Source organism: Pogoniulus pusillus, chromosome 6 (genome assembly GCF_015220805.1).
Source record: "Pogoniulus pusillus isolate bPogPus1 chromosome 6, bPogPus1.pri, whole genome shotgun sequence".
NCBI classification, from domain to species: Eukaryota; Metazoa; Chordata; class Aves; order Piciformes; family Lybiidae; genus Pogoniulus; species Pogoniulus pusillus.
Genome location: NC_087269.1, coordinates 16,084,158 through 16,107,656, shown reverse-complemented (window position 1 = coordinate 16,107,656; position 23,499 = coordinate 16,084,158). Strand labels below are relative to the sequence as shown.

The 23,499-nt window shown below is 38.5% G+C and overlaps 1 protein-coding gene across 3 annotated transcripts in view; it reads right to left on the bottom strand.

The window, feature by feature from the left end:
- Positions 1 to 23,499, bottom strand: part of LOC135176046 (adhesion G protein-coupled receptor A3-like) — a 293,150-nt gene that overhangs the window by 35,673 nt on the left and 233,978 nt on the right. For all 3 annotated transcript variants that reach the window (XM_064144647.1, XM_064144649.1, XM_064144650.1), the window contains 4 exons: positions 17,899 to 18,106; positions 16,740 to 16,948; positions 7,784 to 7,911; positions 6,318 to 6,441 (listed from right to left, as the gene is read on the bottom strand). In XM_064144647.1, the coding sequence (XP_064000717.1) occupies positions 6,318 to 6,441; positions 7,784 to 7,911; positions 16,740 to 16,948; positions 17,899 to 18,106 (669 nt within the window). The remainder of the gene's footprint in view (positions 1 to 6,317; positions 6,442 to 7,783; positions 7,912 to 16,739; positions 16,949 to 17,898; positions 18,107 to 23,499) is intronic.

The following is a 23,499-nucleotide window of genomic DNA, read 5'->3' as shown; positions in this document are numbered from 1 at the left end:
ATACTAAATTCCAAAGAAAAGAGTACTCTTCTGTGTGGTAATGATTTTGTTTCTTCTTTCCCATCACAAAATACGCTTTCTGAACTAGAATTTTCCCACTTATTAATCCATCTGTAATAATTAATAAAGAAATGCTTGTCACACTTCATCTTGAAAACTCAGTGCTTCAAAGTATCACAGTATCACAGTATCATCAGGGTTGGAAGAGACCTCACAGATCATCAAGTCCAACCCTTTACCATAGAGCTCAAGGCTAGACCATGGCACCAAGTGCCACGTCCAACCTTGCCTTGAAGTGCCCCAGGGACGCCGACTCCACCACCTCCCCGGGCAGCCCATTCCAGTGTCCAATGACTCTCTCAGTGAAGAACTTTCTCCTCACCTCCAGCCTAAATCTCCCCTGGTGCAGCCTGAGGCTGTGTCCTCTCGTTCTGGCGCTGGCCACCTGGGAGAAGAGAGCAACCTCCTCCTGGCCACAACCACCCCTCAGGTAGTTGTATACAGCAATAAGGTCACCCCTGAGCCTCCTCTTCTCCAGGCTAACCAATCCCAGCTCCCTCAGCCTCTCCTCGTAGGGCTGTGCTCAAGGCCTCTCACCAGCCTCGTCGCCCTTCTCTGGACACGCTCAAGCATCTCAATGTCCCTCCTAAACTGGGGGGCCCAGAACTGAACACAGTACTCAAGGTGTGGTCTAACCAGTGCAGAGTACAGGGGCAGAATGACCTCCCTGCTCCTGCTGACCACACCATTCCTGATGCAGGCCAGGATGCCACTGGCTCTCTTGGCCACCTGGGCACACTACTGGCTCATGTTCAGGCGGGTATCAATCAGCACCCCCAGATCCCTCTCTGTCTGGCTGCTCTCCAGCCACTCCGACCCTAGCCTGTATCTCTCCATGGGGTTGTTGTAGCCAAAGTGCAGCACCCTGCACTTGGAGCTATTGAACCCCATCCCATTGGACTCTGCCCATCTGTACAGGCGGTCAAGGTCCCGCTGCAGAGCCCTTCTGCCCTCCAACTCAGTCACGTCTGCCCCCAGCTTGGTGTCATCTGCAAACTTGCTGATGACTGACTCGATGCCCTCATCCAGATCATCAATGAAGATGTTGAAGAGGATGGACTTTGCTCTTTGCTTTGCTTCCCCATATCTCCACAGTGGTATCAGTCATGCCATGGAGATGTATTTTCCTCGCTGCTGCACTTAGGGGCTGTGGCTGCATGCATGCCTTTCAGTAGGCCCATCTCACTCTAATTTTCTTAAGCTAGGAAGACATCTGAATCCTTCACTAGAAATATGTGAGATAACAATTCATGACGTAGAAGGGGAAGACAAGGCTCAACAGAACAGCACACAGCACAAAAATAGCTAAACTCTCACTTAACTATGTTAGCCAATTTAAACCTTATGTTTACACACTAAAGGCTCAGGGTATTAATTTATCTGTATAGATCTTATTACTGGATATGTGCTTCTGTAAAACTTAAGAGGCCAATAAACAGATGCAAACTAAGTACCCAAGTGTTAAAACAATTTTTACTACATGTAGAACTTTTGTATTTCATACAAAATTGTGTGGGAAGAGTCAAGGCTTCTGCAGAGAACAGTGGATTAGGGTTGAATATATAAAAGTATGACCTTATTTGTAAGGTGTTCCACTGACAGGCTCAAAAGAACTGTCAGGACATACACATCAAAGACAGAATGGCATCTAAAGCTATTTAATAGCCACAGTGATATGGTGAAAATTCTCTTCATTTTTTTGGACTCATTTTTCCATGTCCTGTGTTCTTAAAATGCTTATCTCTGGGAATAGGCTTCAGCCTGCTCAATAGAAGACTGCTTTTCTACAGTAAAAAGTTGTTGTCTATATGTGCTCCTTCAATACATTTCAGTACCTTAGAGATAACTTAAGGTCCACACCATGCAGTTACCATGGTAATGACCAGAACACACATTTATGCAAAACATTTTGAAACAAAAAGCTCTCTTGATCATCTTCAACTTGCACACAAATGTCTTTGTTTTCCTCTAGCACTTGATTTAATTTCTCTGTTTCCAGTTGTAATCATATTTCAGATAAGACTGTCCTTCTTCAGCCAGTTCTATTTAAATGAAGATATGGATATGCACTGACATTGTGATTAAACAACTAATCCTGCAACGAAAGGGATTCTCTTCTGTGAGATGAAGGGATTCAGGAATTTCTCTGCAGCCTGTAACAGCACTGGATGTGAATATTTCATGATCTTAAAACACAGAGCCTTAGAACAACCTCATGTTTTCTTCACAGACAGAAAATTTAGAGCAAGACGTGGAGACCTACAAATCGGGTACCTGAGACCATGAGGGACAGTCTTCAGCATGAACATCTAATTGCATAGCTTGCAAAGTTTTACACTGTCACAGGTTGCTCCAAGTAAAGTTTTCAGCCACCTAAAGTCCTGCTTGTGCATAGGACTCATCTCAACAGTGCTGAACAATAAAGCAACCTTTCTCACCAAAGACTACTCGAGTTCTTAAATAGCATTCTTTGCTTGAGACACCCTAATTGGCAAACTTGATCACAGTACATTAATTTTACACCCATTCTTTCAAAAAAACATGTATATTTTAATTGCTTTCTGTAATATTTTCCTACCATTACTTCCTGAGATGTAGTGCATAGCTCTTAGGATCTCCTTAGTTTAACAGGATTCAAATGCAAATTTTGGACTTCCAAGAGTAGTACTCTAGCTTCTAGGCTACTGGCCAGTATGGCACAGGCTTCACCTTTCTTGCTGGAGATTTACTGCTCTACAGAAAGGAATTCACAAGCAGTTTCACATATGAAACTTATCAGGAAGAAGGAAGATCTGAGTCCTGGCAAAATTGACATGGAAGCTTATATTCAATAAAACATATCGGTGATAGATGGAGATGTGATGGAAGTGATCATGCCATTCAGTGAGCAGCCACTGGGATAAAAAGAACTACGATTCTGTCTCACTCCCTAACTTTTCTGATGCCTAAATCCTGTGCCCCTAACCCCATTCTTCATGCTTTAACACATTCAACTGATTATTTAATCACTTAGCATTCATAGCTTTATAGCTATTATACTCCATAGGAATGCAGAGGCCATGAGACTGAAGTCTTTCAGACAGAGGGTATGAAATCAATGCCTCCCACACATGCTGAGTGATTTAGCTACAGTTACATCTCCTGCCTCCTTCCTTACATGAGCGGCATAAACCCCTTTCTGCCCTTGGAAGAAAAGTAACTTGAGACCTTAATTCTGGGAGATGAAAGGACTTGACTACACCATCTACTGGCTGGTTCAAACACCATTCTGGCTAGCATACTGGTTCTGATTTAAATCTATTCTACCTTTCCTAACACAACTTCTTCCTTTCATGAAAGCTGCTGCCATAAACCAAAGACTCTGGATTCTACATCAACAGCAAGCATTCAGTATCACCCAGGGATCAGATTTGTAGGCAATCTAAACAGTCTGTAGATAAAACTTCATTCACACAGGGAATCTGTGAAGAAGCAATCAACTTTTCCAGACCATCAGTCTAACACCAGTTTTCTTTATAAATCACAAACACTGCATAGTTCATATGCAAGTGAGACTGTCTATACAAATCCTCTCTAAAACAGGTCTAGGAGATTTAGATTTCAGATAAACCCAAGTATCTCACTATTTTTCTAAACACTTTTTTTTTAGGGTGCAATTACTTCATCTTCAAGGGGATATGAAAGTTATTCCAGCTATCTGTCACAGAAAATGGCTCCATTGCCACAGCACTAATTCCTGCTGCTTAAAATTAAGCTGGGACACCTCCTCCAGAGGGAGAAGGCAATACAAATGAAGCTATTCTAGAACCACTCCTTTGTGTTTAATTACAAAGGATAAAAATTAACTCAGTCTATTATTTTACTTGGGTAAGGATGCTGCAGTGAAATTTGTGTGAGAGTTTTAGGGATAATTACAATAAGGAAGGTGGAGGTTCACTAGCTCTGACACCACATTTCTCTTAGGACAGAAAATGCTTGCACTTAGACTCTCTCAGGAAACAAAAAGTGCAAATTACATTGTTGTGGGGTGTGTTTGTGTGTTTTGAACTGTAGCAGACAGAAAGATAACTGTGCTGTAGCACAGACAGTGTTACACGTGGAGTATAGCTAATATTTTACTTCTGCTGGACACAGTAATTTTTAAACAAATATATTTTTAATCTTAACATCAGATTGTTCCAGAACTGAATTGGGGGGGGGGGGGAGGGGAAAGGAAAAGAAAGGACAAAACTTAGACTTGAGGGACACACAAGCCCCAAACAGCTATAGAGCTTTCATTATCTAAATTTAAGGACAAAGAAGATAAAGTTTAAAGAATTGCTATATTCCATTATTGCTATATTGCATTCACAGGAGAAAAGAAAGGCTGTTCACCCCACCACAACTTCAGCAAGCCATAGAAATGCTCAAACAGGTGAGCTCCTTGAGAAACCATTGGTAGTCTGACTTCCCTACCTCCAAGCTTTAGCACTCTTGAATGTTAATTCACAAAGTAATTCTCCCAAGGTTATCACAGGATGAGACAGGCAGTGAGACTAACAGAATTTTTAGAAACTTCACTGTGAGTAGGCAAGAAAGAGTCTGTGCTGGCCTGCAAGGTTCTTTGGACCATTAGTCCTACCTAATTACATAACACAGTTTCTACTGGAAACCAGAGGACTGCGTGTCTTGTGTGTCCTGTATCTTTCCTATATTTTTAACTGCTGCTGCTACTGTCTGTTGATACAGCAGGGTGTCAGGCAAATAAATAACTTTATGGAACTCATTAGAAGGCATAGGTGAATGCATTCATCAATTTTATTCTAAGTGTGCACGTTTCTTGGCAGCTCTGGATCTAACCCTATACCATAGAGCAAGAAACAGCTGTCTCTGATAATGCATTTTATGAAGCTATCCCTGTAGCTATGTATTACTCATAACACATTATTAATAACTCATTTATCTCAATCAATTTTTCATTATCACTGTTAATATTGCATTGTTATCACACAATCTGCAAAGTAAATACCCAGACAAAGACTGCAACAACAGATGGTCATTTGTGATTGTGTAATTACATGGCCATGGCTGCCCAACAAACTAATCTGCTACCTTCACTTGCAAACTGCAGAGGAAGGCAATGGTAAGTGATATTTGAATCTGTCAGAACTTGCAGATTAATGATGACAAGATACACTGGATGTTGTTAGATATTTATCTCTGAATAATCTAGTGGTCAGCTGGGTCATTTTAAATAAACACACTGTAATATACATAGGTAGACTTTGCACATAGAACAATAAAGATGCTTATAGGTCTACACGTGCTATTGATGGCCATACATGAGTACACACAAAAGTCTTCCAAGGCATTTTAGTGAAAATTAGAGTGATAACTCTTGCACTAACAATGCAAGTATTGCAATGCCTCTGCTGTTGACCGGTGAGTTTCACTGCTTTTGCCCATTCAAGCCAATCATAAGAATCTGATTAGCAACAGGGAATATCTGGGAGAATGTTGGCTTAATAAAGTGCTTTGCTACAGGTAAATACCAGCGAAGAAGAAGAAACATTTAAGACAAAGAAATTGCAACCAGCCCTCTTCAGGCATCACAGAAGATGACTGAAATCATATTGTACAGATGGCCTCAATATTCAGAGCAGCTGAAACCATGACCTTTCCTGTGCATCTCATGGTACTATACTCCCAGTAAGGATGATGCAAGAGATGCAAAATAGTCCAGCTGTGTAAAAAGAGGTCCATAAATCGCAAGTGTACTGTTTTGTCTACTTAGCTCAACTTGTAATTAAAAGACATAATCATACCACAAACAATAAGCTACTCAAGGAAGCACTCAGTGAAGCCAGGGCCACCCTAAGGCAAATGGTATACATATCACAAACATGCAGCAGTAAATTTAGTTCTACACATTCAATCCAAACATCAGAAGGGACAGAGATAATTGGAAATTACAGGTCTCAACTGTTCTGTAGAACAGAGAAATATGATTTTCAGGGGTCCATTTTTTTAAAGTAAGGAAATCTGGGCTGTAGAGAAGTTAAATGCATTGGTCAGCCTCTCACAGAAACTCAGGTGACAACCAAACACTGAACACCCCCAGTGCTGGTCTTTAAAAGACATGCTTATAATGATGACTTTTTAAGAACTTAAGATCCAGGAATAATACATGAAAAGAAAGAGAACTACCAATACTATGTTAACAGATGCAGTTTCAGGTTCTCATTCTATTTGTAAGAATTACTAAGGCAGATACTTACAGCTTGACATATAATTGGATACTTAATGCGATTGATTCCACCAGCAAAAACAGCAAATGTAAGAGCAGTATGGAAACAAAAGTTGAGGAGCATATGCCATCCTTTTCTACTTATTCGGATTGTGCTGTTGAAAAATCACAATTTAAAATTAAAACCCAATGTATCTACTATGAAAACTAGAATTTGGAAAAAAAATGCTTAACACAATAGAATTAAATTCTCTGATTCTTGAATACATACCTAACAATCTATCTACAGGATGGAGTTTGATCTATGCAGCATTGAAATCAATGGTAAAAAGGTAAAGTCAATGAAAAAAAGGTAAAATAAATGGTAAAAACTGTAGTCTACTGACTTCAAGTTTCCTCTATCAAGTAAATCATTTAAAGTAGAGTAATAAAAGCAGTAGGTTTATTGCAATGCGTCAATGTACAGAACTTTTACAAGGCATCCAAAGGATTAAACAGAAGTTGAAGATCAGAAGTCATTGCACTTATTAATATTTAGCAGCTTCTACAGTACAATACAGTACAACACTTTTAAATTGCTGATGGTCTTTAACAGAAGTATGTAGTTAAAAAGGCATTCATATGAATCTTTCATATAAAGGAAAACAGGCTTTCTAAAATCAAAAATCTGAGGGAGCTGGGCCTGTTTAGCCTGGAGAAGAGGAGGCTCAGGGGGGATCTTATTACTGTCTACAACTACCTGAAGGGGCATTGTAGCCAGGTGAGGGGTGGCCTCTTCTCCCAGGCAACCAGCAATAGAACAAGGGGACACAGTCTCAAGTTGTGTCAGGGTAGGTATAGGCTGGATATTAGGAAGAAGTTCTTCACAGAGAGAGTGATTTCCCATTGGAGTGGGCTGCCCAGGGAGGTGGTGGAGGCACCGTCCCTGGGGGTCTTCAAGAAAAGCCTGGATGAGGCACTTAGTGCCATGGTCTAGTTGACTGGATAGGGCTGGGTGCTAGGTTGGACTGGATGATCTTGGAGGTCTCTTCCAACCTGGTTGATTCTATGATTCTAAGAAGATTTAGAAGTTGAAAATAAAGAGTCTTTAATTCCATTATGGTTACCAGTCTCATCCAAACTTGGTCTCAGAAGCCAAAACTCTCAGAGTAGCTGTCCAAAGTGCTGCCTGCCTGGAATTTGTTGGAAAGCAACTTGATAGCGTTCACAGTTTTATATTGAATTGTCAAGGTCAAAATCTTGGGAATGGTGTGTAGACCATTTAGACACACATCTAAGGAAAGGCAGAGCTTGGGAACAGCTTCAGCAAGGCTGACATATCTGTGAATCTGTGACAACCTGTTTTTTATTTCTCTGGTATAAACCACATTGCTGGTATTGCTACCCAACAGTAATTCAGATAATATGAATTCAACCTTCAGTGAGGGTTAGAAAAACTGAAGTACTTCAGCACAATGCTGACCGTTTAACAGATGTTTTTAAAAACTGAATTCTTACCTGTGATGGACAATGTAGGTGATAATGGAAGCAAACAGGCACAACAACATAACTGCAGTACATGCATATACCACAGGGTGCAGAAACTCCCCTGGGTACTGGGGGAAAGACAGCACTGTCTTAAAATCCTATGGAGAAAGCAAAATGATTTAACATTGTTAGGCATGTGTGAAACTCTGAGGCTTCATTTCAATATATCCTGTCATTTCTAGCTGTTCCCTTTCGAGAGCAGGAAAATAAGATGATGAACTTTTTATGTAGATATAATTCATGAATTTACAATAACATCAGAGTGCTCTTTCCTCATCTACATACATTTTGTAAGGCAGAAATTAACCTTTTTATGCAAGCAGACACATCCAAATAAAAAAAAAAAAAAAAGGTCTGAAAAAAATACACAGAATATTGCATTTTCCAGGTATGAGCAGTATCTGTGCCTTCTGATAACATGAACTTTCTGTGTGTATTTTACTAGGATATTAAGTACAAAATATCAAATTACCATAAAGGTCTCTAAATGGCATATACACAGCTGTAAAAGAATCACTCAGTGAAACAAAAGCCATGAGAATACACTCAAATGATCAACTGCCTTGCTCCTGTGTTCAAGTACAGTTCCCAGCTGATACACCTCCTCTGACCCAGTGACCTTCACTCTTAGCTGCAAATACTGTATGACCTATAGCAAATCAAAAGCAGCTCGATAGCTGTATTAACAGCACAGAAAAGATTCATGCATACATTTTGGACCTGCTAGTCCCTACTGACGTGACTCTTCAAGTAAAACAGAATATAAATATCTCTGCAAAATTAACCATATAAAATTTCTCTTCTGAATTACTGGATCTCACAGCTCAATCTGCAGGTGTGATGGATGCTACAGCAAAAGGAACCCATTACAAAAAGCAGTATTCCTTCAGACTATTTGAATGAAACAAACATAAGAGGTTCACTGTAATACATTAAACCACATCTGTTTGTGGCACTGTGCTTCTGCAAGCAAGTACTCTAAATTAGACACATGAACCCAAGTGCAAATAAAGTGCCATCTACGTGCCTGTTTCCACGTGCACACACAAACCCAGGTATACATCCCAGCACAGAAAAAGCTACAATCTCAAGTAGTACTGGATATGACAACCAGCAAATTTCAACACTGAAAATACTGGTACACATTTAAAATACTTTGTTCTTATTTGTCAGCTTTTAAATTACCCTTGGAAGAAGATTCAATATGTTATTTTGATGAAGTGAAATCTCCCCTTTGGAGACTGAGGCTGTAATGCTAATACATTTTTGTAATCGCATTTGCATGCAGAGAGCTGATTTCCAGCACCATTATTTATGTATATGAACTTGTCCATGTACAAGCAGCTAATGTTCTTGAGTATATGCAATTATTAAATCAGGGGGAAATGTATTATTCCGTTTACCTTCCAGAAAAGTCCTTACAAGTAACAGATGCCCTAATAGTAATCACTTTTCTTCATACCAGCTTTAAAGTTCCTAAAATTGATCGCTCGTGTTCCTCCAGATACATATTAATGCCAGTGCTAAAACAGAGCAGCTTACAACACGTGCAAAAAAGACCATCAAGAGGAAGAAATAATGTATGAATGAGCAAAATATAAGCCCACTTCCTAAGCCTGCATGTGTACCTCAGTTAAATCTGCTCAGTCACCACTTGCCCCACACATGTCTTCTCTCAGCCCTGCCCAGATCACTGAGATTCAGTCAGAGGTGGAGTCGTTTGTCACAGAGGTAGTCTTTATGCTGTCTCTTCCCACAGTGACAAGTAAAATATGAGGAAAAGAACTCTGTGCTTTGATGTGGTAGCTTCTAATGTGATAGTCCTTATGCTTTTGAGGTCATTCTTTCTTTTTTTCTCACAATTTTCAAAGAACTCTTTAGAAGTCCATTGCTCAGAACTGCCACAGCATCTCCACTCAAACACCCACTTTTGGACTATCTCAAAAAAAAAAATGTTCTTACTTGCATCATCTCCTCATTAATTCTTTCACAGGTTGGATTGCTTAAGGGAGACTACAAAAATGTTCAGTACAATTTTGAGTCAGAGTATGAGAGAAATAATTTAAATAATGGTCTATTTAAATAAACATACTTTGCTGAAAACCAAGAAATATTTACTTGTAGCTCTCACTGATCTAATCATATATTAGTATACTAATAGCATGTATTGCCATGAGTTATCTACACACTTGCTTCATGTCTGTGCACTAAGAAAACTGTAAATGCAGCTAACACAGTAGTCTTAAAAAAAACCAAACCAACAAAACTTTTACACAGCTGTGAAAAAGGAAACACAGCAAAGGTACATATTTTAGGCAGCAACAAATGAAAGCAATTTGATTTGTGAGAGCATCATTCAGTGTACTAAAGAATTAGCTTTAAATAATGTAAATGCAAGGATCAGCTGATCACTAGGTTTGAACACAAGTATGAAAGCAAATATGATATGTCTTGCAGGAATACAATCACTGTGCCTGCAGAAGAATCAAGAACTATGAGCATCTTAAAGCTAATTTGATTTTTAAATACTCTTTAAAAACAATTATCTCAATTCTAATCATGTACTGTAAATAAGTGGTACAACTTCTGAGCATCCTAATGCACTACTGCCAATGTGAAACGTCCTTTTTTAAAGAGTTTTGTATATTGAAAACTGATTTTATTACAGATATATAATAAATGTATCTTGTCTGCTTTTTGATGGTAATTAAACCTTATTGATCTGTCAGTCTCCCCTGAGTAATCCTCTGGGAGAGACAGCACACAGAAAACAAAGAGGTTTTTAATTCTCTACACAAAGCAGCATAATTGTACATTACATTTTGAAAAAGTGAGTTTGATTTTATTTCCTAGAGGGGATTCAAACAATTATGATATTGAAAAATGGCATAAATTATCTACATGAAAATGACTACACACAAGGCTTTGACCATTACTAACAGCTGCCAACAACTACAACACCAGTGAAATGTTGTCTAACGAGAATCTGCCAGTCATTCACCCTCACAAGGTGTGAACTCAGCTTCTTTCAGTTGTAAATTCCACCACAGCACACAATGTACAACAGAAATTAGCAATGAAAATTAGTGACAGGAAAGACTTTTTATCAGATACTGCATCCTACAATCAGGGTTACAAAAAACATCAGAGTGCAAATGGGACTGTTTCATTTTTACTTGAGACTCCAAAAACAGGCTGAAAGATTGATCAGTTAAAACACAGTATCAAAGAAGAGGGAGGTATAAACTATATACCAAAGGCAGCCCTGAGACATCTAATCACAGATGCTGAGAAAGCTAAACTAAAACTACAGATCTGGTCCTCTGACAAAATTACAGGTGCTCAAAATGATCTAGTTTGTGTTGTAAAAGTTTGCCACCCACCTTCTTATGTCGGCAAATTAAACATCTAATTTTCATATAGTGCTTGTAATATCCCAGTAATATGCAGGCACCACAGAGCCTTGGATGAACATGTGTGCATTTGAACAGTTACGGTAAGATTTAGATTTCTACTCGTATTTAGATTCCTCCTCCTTAGAACAAATCTTAAGTGTGTAATATTAGGATGTTTAGGAGCATCAGAATATGGAAATTATCCACATATTCTCTATGGAAAGCTGAAAACTCTACAATGTACATTGAGTGGAACAGTTGATGTGCTGGAGAAAACCACCATTTAAGAGGGCTTCAGGAAGGGATTTACATCAACCTCATGAAGTTCAACAAAGAGAAATAATAAGTTTCCATTCTCTGGGACAGTGTGAGCCTGACAGCAGCTAGGGCACAAAAGACTGGAAAAAAAAAAGCCTTGCAGAAGGATCAGAGTGTCCTGGTAAACAATAAATTGAAAGTAAGGTAGTGGCTAGCCCTTGTGGAACATAAGGTGAACCACACATTGGGTTGTACTAGCAAGAGTGGAGGCAGCAGGCTGAGGGAAGTGATGATTCACTTCACCACGCCCAAGACCAAACCCCAACTAGTGTGTCCAGTCTGAGGCACTTCAGACAATGATGAATGGGAAGGAACTCAGTAGAAGTATGATAGCTCAAGACCTAGATTCTTCAACTTACACCTCCAATCTCCCAAGAGTTGACTCATTTTACTAAGCTTCTATATAGCATGGATCCCTTTACTCTGGTTAACGCTGCACCATGAAGAATGTAAGATCCATTAAGCTGGTAGAAAGCAAGACCAAGTGGAAAATAAAGACCTTGAGCCGGAGGCTTGATTTGTTATAAAGTCAGTGCATTTTGAAGGAGACAAGCCTGGATTTTTGTTTCCAGTATGAAGCTGGTTTATGCATTTTGCAGAGCAAATAATACATATTATTAAATGTAATTTAATAAAAAGTAGTTGCAATCAAAGCAGAGAGGAGTAAAAGCTGGATTTTGCTCTTATGAGTGCTCTAATTAATTCTAAGGCTTCATGCAAAAGATTGGCACATTCAGCAGCATTCTGAAAAATATTCTTGGAAGTTGGACCCTGCGCTGGGCTAAGCATCCTCTGTTAGATGAGCAGCACGTGCCAGCTAGGGACTTAAGTGAACAGTATGTTACTCCTTGCCAGGCCTCTGAGTGACAGCAGATCTAAAAAATCCATCTCTTCACACTGGGAAGCATACACACACATGCAGAGCAATCTTCTTCCCGGGAATTCTGCAATGCCCACTACACTGAATGATAATGCCACAGATAGCAAGCAAACTTTCCAGATGACTTGCATAGTCTTTGGTGCTTAAACTCTGTTAAGGTCTATTCTGTAGGTGTAAACATATGTGTTTAAAACAAGCAAACAAACAAAAGTTCATTCTGAACCTCTCTTCATAAGCAGCCTGGTTTGCAAAGTAATGAAGTGTGTTTCTACATCCTCTTACAAGAAAGCCCTGCATTCTCTATGAGGAAAATGTCAAATACTCTAATTATGTCAACCTTATACATGGCATCTCTGTAATACTTCCCTGACTCATGGCTTAATTTCTCAAAACGCTTAGACAGGCTGTTTAATTTGGACAAGACCTGGAACATAGAACTTCAGAACATTGTACTCAGAACTACATGAATAGGTCTAAGAAATCTTGCAATTGTCTCTGACCACACTAACAACACTGAAAATGAAGCTTTTATGGTGCTGTGATCCTACCATTTTGGAAAGGCTTAAAAGATTCAAGCAATTCTTGTAAAACAACAGGAGAAAAATCCCGTAACTCTCAGTATGATCTACACCTAGTATCTTGCCTTTCCTCAAGTTCTCATTCACAGACTTTCAAAGTTTGTTTCCAGAATGCTTTTAAATTCGCTATGCTTTAGTCAGCTCAGTCTCCTTATCCCTAATTACCTCCAACAGCCATCCACATTAACAAATAACGACCCCTCACACTCACAAAGAAAAAAAGAATCCAACAAAACCTCCACTTGTGTTGTTTAGAATAATGAAGCACTTTATGACAAAAGAGGAAAGGAGTTGTATACGATTTTACGTTCGTTTATCTTGTCTTCAGGATTACAATTAAAGATGCTAACAATATTTATTAATCCATTTAATGTTAATTGAGAAATAATATACTTATATATAAGAATTTTACTAGTGTTTATTTGGCAGATTTGAGGAAATTAGTATTGATAAAGCAGTCTGAGGAGGGAAAGGAAGTGCTGTATACAATGACAGTAATGTTCATCACTATTGAATTACCATTCTGTTCTAAGAGAAATGAAGGGAAGAACAAAGGACAACATATGCCAAAACATCTTTAGGAGAAGTTGAGATTCAGTATTGCTATTGAACAGTTTGTTTGTATTTGGAGATACTATGGCTAAAGGGCAACTAGACTGGTCCTAACATAATCAAATATTGTCCTCAAAAATTAAAATATTGAAACACAGCTCAATTCACAACAGAGTACAAACACATAGCATTTATAAAACAAACACTTGTAATTACATATACCAAAACTTCACAGTATGTAAGTTCATAATTTTAGTCTAAGACAGATAATCATACTGCAGAGGTTCATAGTTCAAGACTCTAGAGGGTTTTGCTCACCTCCCTAACAAACTGTCTCTCTTCACCCTGCAGATGACAGAAGGAAAGACAAAATAGAAGACTGATCTAAACACACAAGTTTATGAAGGGAAAGGCAGGAACATAACCCAGGAGTTTAAATCACAGTATTTTACTCTCACCATTCAAAAGCTGATCAGAAAAAAGATAATGTCTGACATTGCTATTTTAATTCCAACCACCAAGGCAACCCAGAGCAGAGTGAAAGTGAGAGTATGTGAAAGAGCCTGTATCTCCTTCCAAACCCAGCCTCCAAACTGTGCTCTCTCCCTCTCCTTGACATCACTTGAACAACTGTCACAGAGAGAAATCAAATGGCTCTACATGAATCCTCTCACTTGAAGTATGCTCATGCTTATTAATTATCAATCATAGTTGATAAATCCTTGATTGCTGCATTTCTAAAAAAGGATTCCATGAAACCTTTATTTTAACCCTTTTACGGTACATAGGCAGAAACAACTTTCACAAAAGGATTTTAAAAGATGACAAATCAGAGAATGTGCTATGCTAGCTATAAAATGGACATTAACTGAGGCTTCTATTTCATCTTGTTCCACAACAGGATATATAGTACTCTGATGGTGGTAAAAACCCTCAGCACTTTGCTTTATTACTGCTCTTCAGTTTACAGAGGCTACTTCAGTTTTCTTCTATTAGCACAAAACATAATAACCAATTATGATTTTTTATGGCTTAAAAGACCACAGAATTATAGATTAATAGTACATATAATGATGTTGTCGCTGGTTTCATTGGCTATATACCATATGCCAGCTATTTCAATTTGCTGTCAGTGTGTTAGAATTTTAAAATAGATCAGGCACTCAGGTGTGAATTAAGAGGGCACTTTATGTTGTTCACATTATAAATTAGTATCTTAGCAGAACAATTAAATATTTTAAATTGAAGAATGAGAATTGAACTGCCCAGAAAAGCACAGTCTGTAATAAAATATTCCCTGACTTTATGCCAGAAAACACTGATTAAGAAATAACACTTGAATGAAAATGATTGCACATAATAAAGCTACAAAAGTTTCCAGTAAGTGTTTAGAAAGACAGCTGTTGGAAGATATAGTTGTGTCTGTATATATATATTAAAAAAATATGACTTTAGGTCAAGCATTTATTTTTTTGAAGTGGCTGCAAAACCTGAGTTAAAGAACACACGACATTGTTTGCTGCCACATCAGCTGTAAAGCAAAGATGAATCTTGCACAGAGGTGCACAGAAAGAAAAGCAAAGTTACCACGGGAAAAGACAAGACCTAACCCAGAATGACACAGCTGCATTAAAAGGTGCCTCAGTGGTCTGGATGGCTGTAGAAAAACCAATCTGCTACATCTTTCCAGAGATAAATGTGTTCAGCCTTACAGACCAAAAATTAGCTGGAGCCCTTGTGTCAGCATACAAATTTTGCAAACAAAACGAAACTATGGAATTGCCTCTTTGCAAGCAACTAGTTAGCATTTCGTAACTACTTAAAGTTTAAGAACAGGCTGAGCCCAAGCAGTTGAAAGAGGAGGAAGCCATTTTGGGTGTGGCACCTGCAAAGTCAACAGGTGCTTTCTTTAATGAATTTAGAAAATCACCCTCAAAGTAAAGTTATGTTTCCCATTTTGGGAAACAAGCAGCTGGGGAGGAAAAAGAGAACGTCAGAAAGCTGTAGAAAATGAGATATATTTCATGTCATTAAATCTTAGGAACAGCTCTTAAATTCTGAGCAATTCTGGAATGGGTGAATAACTCTGAAGGAAATCAGTTCTTATGAAGTGGACGATAATATCTGCATTTAACTCGTGGGTGCCACAGCCTTGTTCCATGATTGGCTGCCATCTGGGCTCCATCTGACAGTAGCAGATTGGTATTCTCTGCACACGTCCTTGCAATTCCTGTCGCCTATGTTTGCTGTCCCTTACACATACACACAATACATTATTTACTCAACTACAAACATTTCTGTAATGTACACAAGCAGCATCTGCAGTACAATCATGCACCAGCATTCAGGATCAACCTGGTATTAACAGCACACATCCGGCTAATCTTTTTACAACTGGCTTATCGTAAGTATTTTCAACGGTGCAAACATTTTCTTACCTATACATGTCAGAAACATCTCAGTTTTTGTTTGCTTTCCTCTAGTCTCGGAACAACAAAAGGTCATTATTGCATGCACCGCATTTTTGCTTTCATAAAGGTAACTTTCTGTTAAGCAGGATAGTTAAATAACTGCAATGGGAACTGTGAGTGTGACTGAGAACAGACCAAAGCAGGCTGATGTGCTGCTAGCACTGCACAGAAATATTTTTCTTCACGAACAGCAATTTTACCAGAAGGCTATCAGCACTGGCATACAAACTGCTACAGGAATCAATAACGACAGCACTGTCCTTACTTAAAAGAGCAGAAGATGCTATTCCTCTCCATTTATTAAATGATTCAACATTGCGGTATGCCTGCAACTAATTAGTATGATCAACACAGTGCAGGGCAGGAACAAAAGCAGACCAGCCTCTGAGATGTGCTGATGTAAAAGCACACAAGAGTATACATTTTAAAACCCTGTCCTATAACTTCCAACCATTGCATACTGATTGTCCCTTGACAGAAGTTTCATTTCTAATACCGAATTTAATGTCATTTCTGATTAGGCCTGTCTCTGGGTATTAAAACTGACCACCAGCATTATTCACTTACCATTCACTTAAATAACTTCCTTTCTTTAAGACTGTCTTACACTAAACATTACAGAAAACAGAAGGTCAGTTACTGACACGAATGATACAGATGAATATTAAAAGAACATATGTATGGCAAAGGAGAGAGAGAAATACAGGTATATTTGCTAAGTCATATACTTACCATTAGCACTGCAAAGTTACTGAAGTGTGTACTCTGAATGGTGGTAATATTGCCTGCAGAACTAATTATGTGGCACCCTTCTCCCCACCAGCCTCCATGTCCATCTAGAAGGTCAAAATCCCAGAAGGCTGCAATGGGATCTATACCCCGTGCAAAGTGCCTCAACCCTATTGTAAGAGGGCTGGTGAGGTTTCCAAAACTGCACCCATCTGTAAAAGCAACAAACAGAATCAGAGAGAAGGAGTGTAAACCCCTTTACCGATGAATGCTGGTGTAAAGACATCAGATAAACTAAACCGTGGGGAAAAAAGCAATAGGCATACATGCTTAAGAGTCGAAAGCAAAGGTAGTGCTCACATTCAGAAAAGTTTGCAGTAGTATAAATAAACCTGAACATTTTAGTCCTGTAATGTGTCCAAATTATCTGATCATCTTTCAGAAAGCCGATGGGTTTTTCTGTTGTTTCAGACTCTCCAGTTACAACCACCACTACAAGCCACACTACTGCCCGTTTAACTGCAGAAACGGCTCAGCTTCACAGTATGATTAACAGCTGAGACAATCTGCACTTTGGAAGTCACATTGAAACATTTAAAAAATGGTAACAGAAATAAAAGCACTATTCAGTGTCAAGTAGAATTAGTAAAATTGCCTAGGTGAATAATTGATCAAAATAATTACTCATTAGGACATGCAATACATCATATTTAGACAAAAGCCTTTAACAACACCTGTTTTATGTCCACTGTATCAGCAAGTATACCGGTAAGTATTGATACATGCAACAGGGCACCAGTCCCATTTCAAACGCTGCATTTTTATCTGTCTAGGATGCTAACATTGCAGTTTTCATTGTGAAGAGTAAAACAAGATTCTTTCCTAGAGCACCGTGCTTTACGAAACAGGCATCTGTACAACACTGTCAACAAACAGTAAGCCAAAATTTGCATTCTAGTCATTCAGCAAGTGCATTTCTCTCTTTGCAAGATAATTTGGATAAAAGCATGCAGATAGGAAGAACAACTGCAAACATTTGTACTAAAGAAAGAGACTGTGTCCAGCCTCTGAGCACACTGTATACTCTACTCCCCTCTCCTCCACGTAATCAAGTATACTGCAGCTTTTAGATTAAAGGAAACAATGCAGAGCAGCTCCTTACCTATTTTAGCAAAAACAGCTGGTGTAGCAACCGTCCTACGTTTCCCATCATCTGCAAGATTTGATGAGTTTCCTGTGCTAGGAAAGAGTTTTCCATTCCGAAAGACAATAAACTGTAGCTTGCAAGTGGAGTTATCAACAGATTGCCAGGCTGAAGACTGAGAGAAGACAGACTGTGGCAAATGAACTGAAGCTACTGCCACAGCATTCTGTACAATGAGAAAAAAAAAGAAACATTTAAAATGCAAATCACAACAGGGTTGCTTTCATGATGTTTTAAACTCCTGTACAAGAAATGTGTGCTGCCTTCCTTTTCCAACGGACTGGAAGCAACCAAAGAAGCACGAGCTGTAACCATGGGAATAGGATTGGTACAGTGCATATTAAAAGAGAAAACGTTTTGATTGAATGTGAGAGTCTATATGGTCAAGCTCCCTGCTGCAGAGGTGAGAATGGTTCTTACCGTGCCTGCTAGAGGGTCCATCAACACTGCAGATCTGATTTAAAGAGACAACCTCTACCAGGTTTTCTCCTTCACTTAAAACAGAATCAGACAACTTACATTAAAACATTTCTCCAAAAGGGTACTTAAGGAGTATAAAAATAATTTTATTAATGCAAAAAATCACATTAGCAGAGAACTGCAAGTGCAGTAAACACATCTTATGAATATGTTTTTTTGTGCTTCATATAAGGAAAATCAGTTAACTCTGTGTCTGAGTAATGCAGGATTAAAAAATATTACCAGCACTAAGATGAAAGAAGACGGAGTAGGAGAAAATGAATGAAGACTGTCAGATCACTATAATGGCTTTGAGTTGTGAGTGTGTTATACACTCCTTTACAAGCAGATAATTCCCTTACAGCAGAGCTATAAAATACACCAAACATTACGTTCTGAGGACTTCACTCATCAAGCATTTTTTTTCCTGCCAAAGTAGCAAAACTAATCATTAAAGACTGAGGTATTTACAAGGAAAAAACAAATGATGAGCATTGGGAAAATAAACAGGGAATCCGTCCTGAGCCTTGAAGTGAAAAGTGTATGTATTTAAAAACAAACAAACTACAAAATGTTCTAATTTGCATTTCCCCCAAGGGCAAAGTATAGCTTCTGTGCACATAATTTACATAGATTATCACACAGTTTACTCATAGCACATGTGCACTACCTCTTTGAGAAGTAAAACAATAATCTTCACAATCATGTAAACAAGCATGACATTAATATATGTGTCCATGTGCTAGGAGAAATATACACGGGAGAAATTAAAGGTACAACAGAGATGAGCAAACTAAAATTAATATGGTAAGACATCTAGTGACCTCATGATAAATATGGGGGAAAAGAATGAGTATTGGTCTGTGATGTCACTGAAATGCTTAAACAGAGAAGGCTTCTGTACCATTTTCTTCTTATAACTAGGTGTATTTTGGAAAAGCTTTGTGATTTTAACAATAAAAACACCCCAAAATTCTTTTAAAAACATGTATTCTATCCAGGTGCTGCAACTTACTAAAAATAAGATCAAATAGCAACAGGACATTTCTATATTAGATGTTAAAATTATGGTGAAAGCTTTAATTGAAATCAACTGAGCTAAATACCAAGTGCTTGCCCTTAGATTGTTTCCACTGCCTAGTTCACTAAAGCTGTTGTAACTGGCTTTATCTCATGCTTCTGAGGAAGACATATTTTACTCTTTGATACCTCAAGGTATCTGTACATGCTGAACCTCTGATTATGCCATTTTGGCTTTAAAAGTTATCAATAAGTATGTACAGGATTTTTCAAAGAGTCATTTAACAAATGCTAGATCACAGTTGAGGACTTACCTGGAGCTGTGTATAAGTGTGAGGAAAGTTACAGTGTGACTGTTACATTTATATTGGATTATTATTACTCTATGTTGGAAAAAGCAATAACAATGACACATTAAATTATGCTAATCACTTATTATACATAAAAAGTGAAAGCCAGAAGCATCTGAATGAGCTTATGATAATGAAACCAACAGCTAAAGGCACTGGGATAAGTAACAATGTGCTATGACTTGACAAATCCGGTCCTATACAACCCAAAGAAATTAACAGGTTTATAGCTAAGTTTTGCTAAGATGGCAAATGTCTAAGTCATTGCAGCTCTCTGATTTCTTCCCCACTAGGACTTATGGACACCAATGGGAAAAAGTAACAGTGTAGTCATCTTGGCTGGGAGACTGCAGAGGTGCAGAAGAGAGGTTGCACACATCTGACATACAGAATCATAGAATCATAGAATCAACCAGGTTGGAAGAGACCTCCAAGATCATCCAGTCCAACCTAGCACCCAGCCCTATCCAGTCAACCAGACCATGGCATTAAGTGCCTCATCCAGTCTTTTCCTGAATACCTCCAGGGACAGTGACTCCACCACCTCCCTGGGCAGCCCATTCCAATGCCAATCACTCTCTCTGGGAAGAACTTCCTCCTAACATCCAGCCTATACTTCCCCCAGGACAACTTGACACTGCATCCCCTTGTTCTGTTGCTGGCATGCAGGTCTGATGACAGTTTGCACAGCTGAGGAAAGACCAAGGTTATGCCCACCCCTTATCCTCTCACTTTTCCCCTGTCTCTGCCTATGTAGAGACCCTCACGCTATGTAGCATACAAGAAAGGAACCTAACACAACGCTCCAAATTTTACCCACAAGCGACTTCACCTTACAGGGGCAAAGTCAAACACAGAGAAGAAAAGCTATGTAAAGCCTAGAGATGGATTTAGTGTGGTCCGGTCATACCACCTGAACTGACTGAGTAAATTTCACACATACAGCAACATCAAATAACTCACAGGACAAAAAGACACATCTGCAGAGAACAGATTTCCTTATTAGACTTCAAGAGACTGTTTTTCCCCCATTTTGACTCCTCAATATATACCAAGAATACGAATATTCATAACTAATTATTTAATAATGTCACTTCCTAGAGTACAACTTAAGTGTGAATAATGTCCTGTTATTAAAAAAAAACATTTCTTCTGAGTGCAGGCAGTCTGGTGAAGTAAGGGCAAAGGGACAGGGCTGTTCCTCGACTGGAGAAATGTTCATGCAAAGTCAACTACTCACTGCACATCAAATATTTACTTTACACAGAAATTCCTCAAAATTAAACATCAAACTGTCTGTTACAACAATATGCCTGCCAACAGGCTCCTGTGCTAGGATATTAATGAAAAATGCACACATTGCAATTGCCCACACAGTCACAGTGCTGATTATGAGTAAATATTTATGACAATTTCTACATCTAAGATATGTGAGAATCTTCTTTTCAATAGCGTTAGTCATTATTCAGAGGGGAGGGACCAGGGCATTCAGGCAATCCCTGTTGCTGTGGCAGAGGATGGGTGCAGTCTGACTGGAGTCTCAGTCTTGAATTCTGTTAACATATGACGATAAGTCAGTTTCCTACTCCTGCCTCAGTTTCCCTCTCACTTGGTGAAATAAAAATGATACTTTTTGTTCTGTAAGGTGATCCATAGTCCAGAAATGAAGCATAATATGGGAATAGGTTATTACAAAAAGCAATGACAATAAGATTATCTTTTGAATAACTGATGGTGCTTGGGATATTTCAAAATCCACATAAAACATCTCACCAAAAAAAAAAATAATATTTGGACATGCTATCACACGATCACATAAGATCTGACATTTCTAAGCATGCTAGTGCAGCATCAGGAAGATGCTCCACCTCCAAAGGCGCAGAAAGAGCACCAGAGACAGAACTACCATCAAGTGTTCTGCATCGCAGCTGCAGCTTTGCAATGGCACAGGTCAGCACTGGCATCTCCAGTTTTCCCCGGAAAAGCTTAGATTTTGTGGCAGCAGTTTGTTAGCTTGGGTTTTCACATTCTGTGAGCATTTTCAAAACAGAATGTCAATAATCCCTTCAAGACTCCATTTCATTTTTAGTCCTATTAACTGGATTGCACTGGTATTGATTAAGAAAGGAAATCCTGAACGTAACTGTAGATTCTTCTAAGGAACATTTTTCTTCTGGAATATCCAGTGCTTTAAAACAACAAAAGTTATCCACAGATATCCACTCATTTGTACATAAATATGACAGAAATTAAAAAACCTTCCAGTTATCTTCCATGTTATCTGCCCAGATACATGAATATCTGCATTACGACCTACAGCCAGGGAAGAAGGCTTATCAGCTCTAAACCAGCTCTGAGGATTATCCAGGAGGACTCCTAGGAGTCCTGGCTCCTAAGTCATCTTGGAACCTAGAAAACATTCCAAAAAGCCAAATGAAAGGGGTTTTTTTTATACATTCTGAATCGTAATTTGGAAAGCACACTTTTGTAAGTACTTCTACAGTATTATTTTTCCACTTCCATTTCAGAGGAGGCTTTTTGTTTGTTTGTTTGTTTGGCTTGTGGAATTTTTCAAAATACCTAAGGAACAGAAACAACACAAATTAATCCAACTGGACCCTACAAGTTCAAAATGTGATTGGAAAATCTCATTCTAAAGACAAAAGGGCTTATTAAAAATGTTTTAAGGGAAAAATGAAAGACTTAAAGTGAAGTTTTTTCCACAGACAATTTTTACTGGTCAGCAGTCCATTCCTTATAATCAATTCTAGCATTAACAAGGAGTTTTAAGCATTTAGGAAAGAGCCTCTTGCCTTAGGTGCCTTTGTGATACGTTGCCACTTCTTCTTTCACAATGTTTTAACAGGCCTACTCTCATTTTCACCATTGCATCCACATAATCACGTTCTACTTGTCTAAAATTCAGCATAATATTATTATCAGACAATCATTACCAAGGGAGCTGCTTGGTAATCACTGTGGAATAAAATTAGAGGTTTTTTTGGTACCTCTTCCTTGTGTATGCTTTAATACTTGATTGATTTTGAGTTCAAGCACGGTGTTTCTGTTTGAGATAAAATATATTTCACAGGAAAACATCCAATTTTTAGTCTTCAGAACAGCCATAAGGTATATTTTTCCAGTTGGCAATTGCCTTAACTTAAAAACCAGCACCTCGACAAAAGGACAGAAGAAAAGTGGAGGGGAAAGGAGTATATGAAATAACCTGATCACTTGGCAGAGACCTGAAAAAGCAGCTCCACTGCTTCCAGATTTTAAAGAAGTTGATGAAGTGTTTAATAGATTCAGATGCAAGATGCCATATATTATATTAATGTTATTATATTATCAATTATGAAAAATTTGACAGGTCCTAAAAGAGATAGGATTGATTTTTTTTTTTTTCCCAAGAAAGGATACTGCTGTTTGAACACAAATCTGGTAAGGCTCTGGGATGACTAGCCAGTTAAAAGCAAAATTTATACAGATTCCCTGAGAGAAACAAAGAGGTACTGCCAAAAATGCAACACAAAATCACCTGCCTATTGAGATGAAATTGCTAAGCGTGTTAGGATCATTATGTGATAAAGTCATTATGGAGTAATGCTGCGGTCCACATCCATCTCAGTATCTGGAAACCTAAGTACAGTGCCCAAGATACCATTGTTCTAGCCAGACATAAGTGCTGCTTGATTGCATAGTGAAAATGTGGCATCAAAAAGAAATACAG